Source organism: Nymphalis io, chromosome 23 (genome assembly GCF_905147045.1).
Source record: "Nymphalis io chromosome 23, ilAglIoxx1.1, whole genome shotgun sequence".
NCBI classification, from domain to species: domain Eukaryota; kingdom Metazoa; phylum Arthropoda; class Insecta; order Lepidoptera; family Nymphalidae; genus Nymphalis; species Nymphalis io.
The window spans coordinates 4,780,901-4,794,035 of NC_065910.1; the positions used below are offsets into that span (position 1 = coordinate 4,780,901).

General features: G+C 31.6%; 2 protein-coding genes across 4 annotated transcripts in view; one reads left to right on the top strand and one right to left on the bottom strand.

Annotated features, from left to right (window-relative positions):
* Nucleotides 1-2,063, top strand: part of LOC126777711 (lysozyme-like) — a 127,400-nt gene extending 125,337 nt beyond the window's left edge. For both annotated transcript variants that reach the window (XM_050500864.1, XM_050500865.1), the window contains 2 exons: nt 1,157-1,220; nt 1,752-2,063. In XM_050500864.1, coding sequence (XP_050356821.1) covers nt 1,157-1,220; nt 1,752-1,885 — 198 coding nt within the window. In that variant the 3' untranslated portion in view covers nt 1,886-2,063. The remainder of the gene's footprint in view (nt 1-1,156; nt 1,221-1,751) is intronic.
* Nucleotides 1-13,135, bottom strand: part of LOC126777626 (slit homolog 3 protein) — a 114,841-nt gene that overhangs the window by 66,589 nt on the left and 35,117 nt on the right. The gene's annotated exons all lie outside the window — the stretch shown is intronic.

A 13,135-nucleotide genomic window follows, 5' to 3' on the forward strand; every position in this document is an offset into this window, starting at 1 on the left:
ATTATTTAATCTTACTAATAATTACTGTTTTACTTTTAAATATTCCGCATACAATACATATTTAGTCTTAATGACGTTAACCGAAGATTGCGAGCTTAAGCCCAGACAAGCACCATTGAGTATTCATAATAACTTAGATAAAATTTGTCTTTATAATTCATCTCGTTCTCGGCGGTCAAGGAAACATCATGAAAAAAACTGCATGAGTTGATTGAAATTCTGCCATATTTGTATCCACCCATATATATGTGATGGAATAAGTTCCAAGCCTTCTCAAAATCATTGCCCAGCGGTCCGGTGATTTCTGCTTTTTGATACATTCGTTCTAATATTATAGAAAAATGTTCCACGGCAGCAGCAAAAGAAAATCCTGTGAACGTTCTTTTTCTTTTTATTACATCTCAAGAACGGTCCGTCGCTTTCTAATGCCAGTTTTATTTTATTCCCCTTTTTTTTCTTTAAAACTCTTATGTGACAATACCTTTTAAAAAACTATATTAAAAAAATTATTATAAATTATTATAAATGTTGTGTGCATACACTTTTAATTTATATATCGGACATATACACTGTATCGGTTTTACCTATATTTGATAATGTTGTGTGGTTGTTTAAGAATGCGTTTTCTTCTATCGAATGACAAATCGATGATGACAGAAAGTGAGAAATATCTGCTTAACTATAATCACTAAATAATATTTTTAAATTATGTTTTATGCCATAGCCTTATTCCTTTTTCGTATTAGTAAGTAATGATCAATCAATTTGTCAACTTTTTCTATCATCTATCATAAAGATTTATCACGCTTCTGCCCGAATATAATCGATCTTAACGTTTTATGTTAACTCAATAATGATGTCTTTAATTAAAACATAATTATTTTAGTAATATCAAAGAAAAAATGCCAAAGTGGTTAGAGCTCCTGGATCTAAACGGGCAAGCCTAGACTGTTTTCATGCGATTGCTAAGGAAAACATTTGATTGATGCCAATCTAATCCATGAAACGCTAGCTTACTCACGATATTTAAAAAATAGGCATGTGAAACCTTTTTGGTTCTTGCCCAGATTTGAAACTGCAATCTTCAAAATCCACGTGTTCTATCCAATGTTCCACGACTTTTAAATTTCATTAAGATGTTCTGTATATTTAACAGATCAACAACAAGGAGTGGTGCAAGAAAGGAAGAAAAGGAGGTCACTGCAGTATGAAATGCGAAGGTGCGCTAATCTGATTAATACATTTTACTTATTATGTTTCACAATGACACTTGCGAAATATAGCCTTCGTTTAATCATATTTTCTAGCTTTTAATAAATGTTATTTAATATAATTACACTTAATAAAGCTAATTGTATTTTTGAGAAGTTGAGTGCAATTTCTTATTATGAACACTGTGATATATTAAAGACATTGTTGGTAATCGAATGGGTGTTCTTATTGACATTTAAGAAATTAAAATAATGAGTGGTATGTAATAGGTATGTGCAAATATTATTTAGTAGATATTTCTATGTACTTAAAGCTGGCATTACTTACTCGAATTATTTGTTACAATCTCTCGTAGGAACAAAATATTTAGTTTTATATATATACTAAAAATAATGTAATGATAAGTCCGAATATTCTTATATATTCTTTTTATTATAAATATATAGATACCATATAATTTGTAAAAATTATGTTAAAACACTTTAGTATTATGCCGTATATATTTTCATAAATAAAACAAATATCTAAATATATTTCAGATCTCTTAAACGAAGACCTTGCTGACGATGTACGCTGCGCCAAGCGTATCTACGACAGAGTTGGGTTCAAGGCCTGGCCTGCCTCATACGCTTATTGCAAAGAGAAAAGCCTCCCCGATCTATCTAGATGTTAAAATTTAATTGCATTCAGCATTATTATTATATTCTATAAATAAGTAGTAAAGTTATATGGCCACTTGTTAAAGGCATGGTTTGTTGCAATGAAAACTGGAAAGTAGATTAACGTGCAAGCTCGTCTAGGTAGGTACCACCAATATTCTACCGCAAAATAGCAGTACTTGGTATTTTTATGTTTGAAGGGTGAGCCAGTGTAATTAAAGGCACAAGGGACATAATCTTAGTTCCAAAGGTTGGTGGCGCATTGGTGATATAAGCGATGGTTAACCTGATGGTAACCACTTACCATCAGGTGGCCCGTATGCTTGTCCGCCTTCCTATTCTATAAAAAAAAATCGAAAGTATTGTATGTGTTAAAAACAGAGCTCCATCATTTCATATACCGTAAAGGCTACTAGCGCTGATTCGCCAGGTCACTGTGTAGTAAAAACAATGTTCTTTATAGCTTCACTCTATTGCAATAAAATCGTGCCTTAAACAGTTGGTCTTAAACGTTTAATTCTCAGTCGAATTTAATTGACATAAAAAATATTAAGTGTTCTATTGATTATGATCGTTAAGTATTTGAATTTCACATCAACAATTACCAAATAAACCAGAAATAAGATTACAATTTCAAAAGCTAATTTACATGTTATATAAATCATAAATTTTATATAAAGATGGATATAAATTAAGGTTCTCGCTCAATAAATAATAATAATAATGTTATTGGTTTTGAGTATCCTTATTTGTGAAAACTATTTTTTATAAATATGGATTATGTCATGAGCTAATTGTAACTAGTTTAAGTTAGTTATTTCTAATCATTATTCATCTACGTCACAGTAAAATATACATTTATAAAATAAAAAATAAAAGTAAAAAAATATATACTAGGATAGAACGTCGAATAGTTAATTGTGCAATGTTTAAATAATACCTTTTTTTATTTCTTATGTTTAACCTTCTAATCAACATTTTAAGTTTAAGTATCACATTTAGATTCTAGGTCATAGAAATAAAATAGTACTAATTTACTAAGTTTTCTATATTTGTACGTTTTAAGTGTAACGAATTGAAATAAAATTAAATTGATAATTTTTCTTTATTACTGTATGATATCTCCCAACATCGTTAAGGTAATAAGATAAGGTATAAAATAGAAATACCGATTTTGGTCAGCAGGACCACAACAGCTATTTATAAGCATGACTGGGCGAGACATATAACACACAAGTCTGTGTGCAAACACAAGTTCACTCTATATTCCTTCACTCTTATAATAGGCAATTCCGCAACCATCAGAAAGAGTTCAGGTGCAGGGCTAATAAAATCACGTGTTTTCCGAATCAATGTAGTTAAGTGAAGTACACATACTTCTAACTTCCAGACTCTAAGCAGTAACAGAGCATTTTTCGTCGGAAGAATCCAATAACTTATTGACAGCCTGATCCATGTTTTGAGACCAGGACTACGCCTTATAAACAAGTTGTAACGCTCAAGTCAGAAAAAATAATAACAATTACACAAAAACAATATATATCTTGAATTATAATAGTAGTATATTGTATGTAACATATGTACATATGTATATCTCTTAAGCTTACCGCCTGGCAAAATTTGTTCTGGTGAATTAACTAAGACGCATATTGTTGCTATCACAGAATATGCAGGCGCATTATCATGACGGATATTATAAATTGAATTGTAAATCTTTAATAAGACATAACGACAAATTAAATAAAACATGTGACGTCTTATTGCCTTCACTAGTGACAAAGGTGGTTAATTTTTCGTTCACAGGATCGAAAATACGATTTAACAGGAAAATGCTGCTAGCATTCTGACCTTTATTGCACGCGGTCATTATTTTAGATTTATATATACATATTTATGTCATCAATATAAATAATTCTTATATTAGTATAATTTATTTTGAAATTCTCATCAAAATTGAAATATACTAACTGTTTAATTTATTATACTTGCAACATTTATTACAAGGAATAAATGTTGCAATCTTACTAACTCATAACAAAATATATATTTGTCTTCCTCAATTATTACTATTGGGATGTCGTTTGATCAATCAACGACGACAATGGTTTCGCGCCATCTTGAAGAAACTTCTTGAGCGTGCGATGATGGCAGCGGAATAAAATATAAGTGAAAATATATTGGGTAGCAAAAACTAAATTTTTTTATTAGCGGTCAGTGGAATCTTACCCGAAATTTATACCAAAGGAAATTTCCCAATTAAAACTCAAAAAAAAATTATTATGAAAAACAAAATAACTTATAAAACATGTACCGTGTCATTTTTGGTGTATTATTAATTAAAAACGGTTAAAAATTATGTCAACGTTCTATAATGCAGTAGGAAAAGCCTACCCAGTTCATTATTACGTACTTTAATTAAGCTCAATGATGTGTTACGGATTTTAATATCAAATTGCGTAATAAATTAAAACGATATCACGTCAGTGTTCAACAAAAATGAACTTTTTTTTATATCATAATAAATTCATTTAAATTAATTCGATGTTAACGAAAAACTATTAAATATCGAAGATTTTTTCGACTGAGTTTTCATGTGCTGAAGTTGTATTGAAATTCATCTCGGGCTCGATGGTTTAGAAAAATATCAGATATATTCGTAACAGAAATGAACTCAATAGTAGGTGTACGGGCCCGCCATCAAGTATAAAATACCTCAATCATAATACCAAGGTTGACGTCATGTTACTAATTGCTGTTTTTCCTGTAGATGATATCAGTAAATATAGTTTTTAAGGCCAGCAATTCAATTTTTCATTTCAAACTCATTACCAATTATTCGAAAGTAAGAAAAAAATCTAACGATGAAAACTAAACAAGATTCAGAAAGGAGAAGTTTTAATTTTTCAGAAAAATCAACGATTCGATTCGATCGTGATTCACAATCCGTCGGAATACTTGAACAGTCGATAAACAAACGATGTTTGCGCTTCCAATACCAGCTTTTTCTTGATTCAAACAGAATTCTGATTGTAAGTGATTTATGCGAGGAATATGATTAGGTTATTTCATATACTTGGAATATTGAATAGCTAACTGTAATCTCATTTCTCGGTGTGCAATTTGAGACGTTGTTAGATGAAAAAAAGGCATTAATTTTGCAAAAACTGCGTTGTTATTGTTATATCTTAGATCAATGTTTGCTGGTAAATATTTTAATAGACTTCATTACTGTTAGCAGATACGTTTATTTTCTCATGTAGAATGTCGTGCTATAAAATTTGCTTTAACTCAACACTAGATGACGCTGCAGCACATCAACTTCTATACCGTTTTCAATCGAACGCCATGACAATTGGTTTACATATACACAGATAAGACGTCGGGCGGTTTTCTTCAAAACATATAAAAGTTGCCTAGTATTTTATAAAGAACTCGTGTAGCTTGACAGACTGATAAATGAGTTTATAAAATGAAATATGATAAAATCAAACATAAAGACTGTTTAAATAAAATTCTAAAGTTTCATATTCCATAATACGAACTTCTTGGCATGTCGTTAGATTTTCAAAAGGCCGGATATTGCTTCAACGCGGTTAGTTGCAGTTTTATTTTCATAAGCGAGGCTGATGAAATTCAGAAAGAACGGGTATAGAAAATGCATTTCATACAAAGTCAATGCAATAATGTCACGCTTTTTGTATATAATATGAAGCAAGAAACTGCGCTGAGTTTTCATTTATTCGGGCTCTATAGTTCAAACTGTTTTACAGCCTCGTGGAACTACAGGTTCATAAGGCCACAGTTCTCGAGGTTCTGAGTTCAAACATCAGTCCGGACTGGTAAAAAAAAAAAATTTTCGGTCGAGAAATATTCATTAACCAACCCAATTCTATTTTTTTGTACATTAAATCCTTTTACAATGTAAATACAGATTCGTTTAGCTTCAGAATAGTACTTTAAGATCGTTATTAAAAAAATACATATACTTGGTAACTCTTAAATGGATATCGTTTGTAGGTTGCATCGATTTTATTTTATTCTCTCGTAATTAGCTATAATTGGATCCTCGTCCAATTATCGACTCGATTCATCTTAATCGCTCAAATATTGATTCTAAGTGGTCAGTTTTTATATAAAATTCGAATTAAGCCAATGGTAAGGGCTCTCTTGTTAAAATCGATGTGAAGTGACAATGAGAAATCTCATATTCAAAATGTTATTTTCATTTAAGGAAATATTTATTACTAACCGTGCCTCACATTTCTACTCGCCTTAAAGTATTATACATGGAATTATGAGTTTCTTTTGACTAAGATTAATGAGACAAAATAACACATTTTATTACAATATTGTTAGATTTAAGGAACTTTTTATTAATGGTTATTATTTACCGTAATTTTAAGTTGTTATAACTTTTAAAATACTACGCCATTTTGATTAAATAAAGACTAAACGGAACCTTAAACCCTGTATTTGATAATGTAAAAATGTTTTATTATTTACATTATCAAATATTTATATATGCTGCTTTTGCCCGTTTATCGATTACCTCGCAAAAGGGCAGCTGTTTTGTTTTGGTAAATTGCGAATTACAAAAAATAGTTATTTTGAGATTACAAGCTATTCTAACACTTCTAGGTTTGAATTATAAACTATAATATATATACTGATAATTTTTGTTTTCGGAAAAACTTAATACCGAACCGATTGCAGCTATGATGGCAAAAAAGGAGAGGAGATCTTAGCCCAACAGTGGGACATTCACAGGCTGTTGCACTATGCATATAAATAAAAGTGCTTCTAAGAATCAACTTATATATATAATAATTTATATATATAATAATATTTATTTCTCACAATTTATTTAATTTATTATATTAATACATATTCCTATTTAACCCCTTCTAATAATGTTTAAACTTGTATCAGAAATGGTTATAGTCATAGACTAAGGGGTCAGGATGGTATCTGCAACTTTCACATTGTTAGGCGTCCCGTATACAGTTTAGGATTTCGTTTTATAAACTTTAAATATTTTATAAGGTATGATAGTGATTGTATCAAAGATTATGTTATTTGTTTTTTTATTGGACCACCATTTAGTGTAGAAAGTGTAGCTTGTAGATGTCCCATAGCTTCTCTACTCGTTTGAGGAGAAGGAAACGCTTCATGTTTCTCTTGAAGAGAATTTTGCTCTGCCGAATGCACGCTGGAGTAATATAGGGGTCACAGATGCGGTTTAGATGTTTTTGGGGGTATCAAGTCCACATAACCCAAAAACCCAATGGTAACGAATACAATTTCTTATATTGTTGGTTTGTTGCTATATAGTAAAATTAGATAAAGCACTTTATTTATACATTATTTTCTTTATAAAAATAACTTCATCATTTCTATCGTATTTTTCCCGGTAATTTATTCTATTAGGAAGTCCTTATACGCCTTTACAATAAACCATAAAGTTTTCCCATGCACAATAAATAAAATTTAATCAATGGAAAACCCACGCGGAGACGAGAATATTGTTCTAAAGCAATCGTTTAAATGCTAATGACACGGCTTTCCCATAGGAAGCCTTAGAACTACTAAACAGAATACAATGGACGACAAAAGTGCTTCGCTTTGACATATTCAGTGAGACCCTTGTACGGTGTTTTATTTACTTGGGACATTCTCATATATTCTTACTTTATTTTGTTTTATTTTAAAATTAATACTTAAATAATTTTAACAAATATTTTTTAATTCATTTTTTTGGTTTACTAAAAACCACTTACACTTAAATATAAATATGAAAAAAAAAACTAGTTTAAAACAAAAAAAAAGTAAAAGTAGAGATAGATTTATTATAAGTAAACAAAAGGAAGTCTATTATTATGCATGCAATTAAAAAAATTGCAGATATCTATTTTTTTATTATTACTAATAGTAATAATAATGTCCTCCAGACCCATTACGACCACGGCGGCCAATCTCATGAGAGATTAGCCAACTGCGCAGGAGATATTATAGTGCACAAGTGTGTGCACAAAGACAGGTGCACTCTCTATTCCCTAACTCGCATAATCCGATGGGCCGGCAATCCGACACGACCGGAAAGAGTTCAGGCACAGGACCAACGGTTTTACGTGCTTTCCGAGGCACGAGAGTGTACACACTTCCAACTTCCAAACTCTGGACTGCTACTGAGAAAATTCTAACAGAAAAACCCAATAACTTTTTACTGGCCCGACCTGGGAATTGAACCCAGGCCCTACAGGTCTGCGGCCCTACATCAAGCCACTCGACTAACGAGGCAGTCTTTATTGCTAATATGCTCATATTTATTATATATTACTTGTTTCCAGCCGCGACTTCTTCCACGTAGGATGCTATGTATCCTTTGTCCTTTTCTTTACTCCTGACAACGTGTATGCAAAATTTATTGATGATCGGTTTACTCAACCGTAACCGTACTAATAATATAATATACCAATAACCGTAATACAAATGTATTATAATGGATTAGTACGAGTATACCATAATTATATTATTACCAAAACATATATCGTGGAAAATATAAAAATAAGAATAATCTATTTATGCTGTGCTGTTTATAGTTAAATTGTCTTCGGATTTTTTTACATTTATAATTTTTTTTTATTCAAACACACACAGACATATAACGTGGGTCTTTTAAATAAGCATAAACCTTACGCTGATCGCTTATCGCAATCAACGTATATAGTTACATATTCCATGACGCTATCGAAATGAGAGTGCCTGCTATTTAAACCTTAGCTTGGTTTTCCATCAAAAGCAGAGAGCAACACTGCGCAACTAATTAAAAAAACATATTTATAAGATATACATCATTTTAAACACCAGAATAAATTACTATTTAACAATAAAATATCTTAAACTAGGTACCTATCCAGACTCGCCTACAGATTAGATTCAATTATATTTAGGAAAATATACAAGCACCAGATAAAGGTCATTCGAGTGGAACTACGAGTATAAAGTTCTCCCTACAATGCCAATACGATGTCAACCATTCGATCTAAGATATTGTATTATTTGTGCAGGTACTGACTCACTTACCAAACTGGAACACAGCAATCCAGTGTATTGATATTTGGCGGTTAAATAATGAGTTAAGGATATTTACACATAAAAACACTTATAATTTCACATAATTTGACATGAAATTAAAAAGTTAATCTGGGTGTAATGGTGTCTACCCACACTAACTTCTGGCGACCATGTGCCGCCCTCAGACTGGTTCTGGTTTACATTAAATTTTGATTTTTGAATATGATTAATTGTTGTCTGGAGGACATTATTATTATTATTATTAGTAATAAAAAAATATAGTAGAAAAGTTTTTTTTAGGAAATTTTTCACACACTGCCATCTGATCCCAAATTAAGCTTATACAAAGCTTGTGCTATAGAAACCAGACAACTGATATACTACATATACTACTTTTCTTTTGTAAATACATACTTATATAGATAAATACACCCAGGCTCAGAACAAACAGACATATTCAGGCGCACAAATGGCTGTCCTGAGTGTCCCATCGAATCGAATGGAACCCACAACCTTCGGCGTAAAAGGCAAGTATCTACCAACCACACCAACCGGCTCGTCAAGCAGAATGTTTAATATGTGTTGAAATTTTGTAGAATTTTTCCGATGTCTGCATTTTTTTTAATTGCATGCAAAATAATAGACTTCCTTTTGTTTACTTGTAATTAATGAATCTTTACTTTTACCTTTTTTTTTTTTTTTTGTTTTAAACCAGTTTTTTTTTTATATTTATGTTTTAGTGTAAGTGGTTTTTAGTAAACCAAAACAATGAATTAAAAAATGTTTGTTTTTTAATTTTTATTCTTTAGTCATTGAGTACAAAAATCATTGATCGTTTTTTTATAAACATTTGCAAACATTCATTTTAAATACATCTGACTTAATAAAAAGCCAAAGTATATTATGTCCAGTGGACGCTTGTCTCATTACCTTATGCATTAAACAAATAAAATTAATCCTATCAGCTTTCGATGCCAGTAGCGCTAAGTTTTATTAGTGAATAATGTTAAACGATCGCTTATAACGTAATTAAGAATCATTAGACGCAAGCACAGTGCACATTAAAATGAAAACGTGATAGTTAACCGTTTCTAAAAGCGTTTTTCAGTTAAATTTAAATTTATATATTTCATTAGAGATAAGAATTAGTCCACTGCTGAATTAGTGATGGAGATTGAGTAAGAATGAAACAAAAATTTATATATGTATGTAAAAGTATAACTAGCTGATTGATATATCAGGGCACAGCCCAAACTACGGGGCTAGTACCATGGTAATTTGCATACAGGTTCCTTTTACACCGTAAGTTAGCATAAGGTATTATTTAACCCGTAAGTAATAAGGGCTAATGAAAGTTTGTATGAAAATCTCTCATTTTTGAAGAAAGAGCTAGGGAAATTGGTATTTAGAATTCTAAATTATGACGCAAGCGAAACCGCGGATAAAGCGCTAGTATTGTATAAATATTTCATATCATACGTAGTGATGTAACGAATATCGATTTTTCGACCTTTGTGAATGCAAAGTAAATGTAAATATTAATTACATCACTATGACAGCCGAGATGACCGAGCGCTTAGAATACGTAAATCAATGGAAGATTGGAGGTTCAAATAGTAAGCATTCAAATTTTATCTTCCTAACTTGTCTTTATAATTCAAATCGGCGGTTAAACTTAGCAAACATCGTGAGGAAACTTATATATGTTTAATGAAATTCTTCCAAATATGTAACCAACCCGCATTGGCGAAACATATTGGAATAAACACCAACATTTCCTAAGTACAAAAGGCCTTAGCCCAACTGTGTCAGGCTGTTAGCTCACCTTTTTCTTTATAGTAATAAAAGTAATAATCTCTACAAATTTCACAGGCCAATATTATTAATTAATTGTTATTTTCACAAATATCAATTTCATCGTATGTTCCAATAATGTATAAGCTACTTGGCACTTTTACAAGTCTCAGAGACGTATTTCAAATCGATACGTCGAGTACAATTATCTGCGAAGGCCTTACTCCAACAAATCGGCGGTATTGCACAACAAAAAGCTAACAATGCCTCTGTAATGTCATCCCGGCCGGATTCCCACGTCAGATGGGTCGTTGACATTCGATCGATTGGAGGTACTTTTTTCCATCGATTCCAACTGGATTCCAGGAGCACTAACGAGGCTCTTTGTTTATAGGATGCCATGAAGGACGTCGGCTAATATAAAAAACATGGAACGGCAAAAAAAATTCCAGCTCTCGGCGGTGTACTCCAAAATTGGTTACGAAATCGAAATTTAGTATCTGCGGGTTTTTTGGACGATTGGATTTCTTTGTAAGCATATGTAGATGACGATATCGGTGCGTTTGTGTGAATTGTTTCGTCCACGTGCACCTTTTGTATCCAATAATACATTTCGGAATTCTGAATTCGCTTCATACTATTCGAATTGTTTATGTGTCGTAAACTTCTCTATTACCAATTATGCATATTAAATTATAACTAAATTATTTATTTACTTCTAGTTTTTGTCCGGGCCTTTGTCTGCGTTTTGGGGAAGGCAGGTATTAGGCAAAAAGTTTATATCCTGCCATGGAGTTCAAGCTTGCTTCATTCTAAATTTCATCAAAATCGGTTCATTGATTTTGCCGTGACAGCTAACAGACAGATATTTATTTTCATATTTATAATATTAGTAAAGAGTAGTTTAGATAATACATATATTGATTATATATTTTTTATAATTACTTGATAATTATAACTAAACTGAACTGAACTTGAAGAACCTACCTAATGACCACACATCACACAAGTACTCTTAAACTAATTATTATATACCTTATGAAGGCTTCTTGAAGGCTTCTTTTTGGTTTACCGTAAATAATGATTAACAGTTTTTTTCCTTAAATTTAATTAAAAAAAGTTTTGGTCCGGCATTCCTAATTTTAAGATCCCTGATCGATATTAACTTATTATTACTTTAGTTCGTGATTTTTTTCTTAAAAATATTCTCGAACACTACAATTTTCACGATATTAAGCATAAGCATCATAGTCTGGTCATGTCAATAACGTATTGTCAGTTGTCCCATTAAAAATTAAGACTTATTAGCCCTTATTAAGGTTAGGGATTCTTTTTTGCGTCTAATATTAGACGCAAAAAAGGATGTTCCGATGAATTTGTTCGACATATTTCATCTTTCGTTCATTTTTATTTTAGTTGGTAACACACTCTTGTCATTTATTCTACCAGTAAACAGCACTGATACGAATTGTCAGTTAGCCAGTGTAATAGGCACAAGGGGCATAACTTATTTTTTCCCAAGGTTGGTGGCACATAACTGTCAGGGATGATTAATATTTCTTACAGCGTCATTGTCTATGGGCGGTGGAGACCACTTGACTCATCACATAGCCTATTGCCAGTCTGCCTACCTAAAATAATACCAGCAATGCGAATTTTTGATGAATAGCTAATGTTTCTATTTTCTCTTCCAGTTAAGCGATTAAAGATTAATCCCGAGGGCTTGGGATTGAATCTGCGACCTCCCCATCGCTAGACTGCCCGTATATCTTTATATTAAAATGGATGGACATTAAGCATATATGTAGTCATATAAAACCTTATTATATTTTTATTAATTATACACCAATTTATTTTAAAAAATACACTATTTATTTTTCATTTATATTTTTAATTTACTAACTAAACAGCCTGTGAATATTCCAGCTCCTGAGTTTAGACCCCCTGTCAGAATGCAGAAGGTGTCAAAATTTCAACGTAATTAGACAGACGCTGGTGTCCTCGCGATGTCACCGTCGAGAACGAGATGAATTATAAACACAAATTAAGCACATGAAAATTCAGTGGTGCTTGCCTGGATTTGAATCCACTATCATTTGGGTTAACATTAACGTGTTCTAACCACTGGGCCATCCCGGCTCGTCTATATATTTTTATTTTAAGATTTACATCGAAAGTCTGGATGAACTTTTGCCTTTATTATTATAGTTACATATAAAAAAATACATTTATTAATCATTCCGGAATTCACCACTAAATTGCCACCTACGTGCCGTATAATATAACCTCATACTCTAAATCTTGCCCGTTAAGCAAACACACTACTAAAATTGGAAAGCATACACCATACCAAAATTTTTAATATTCACGCTAAAATGTCCATTATTTTGTTCATC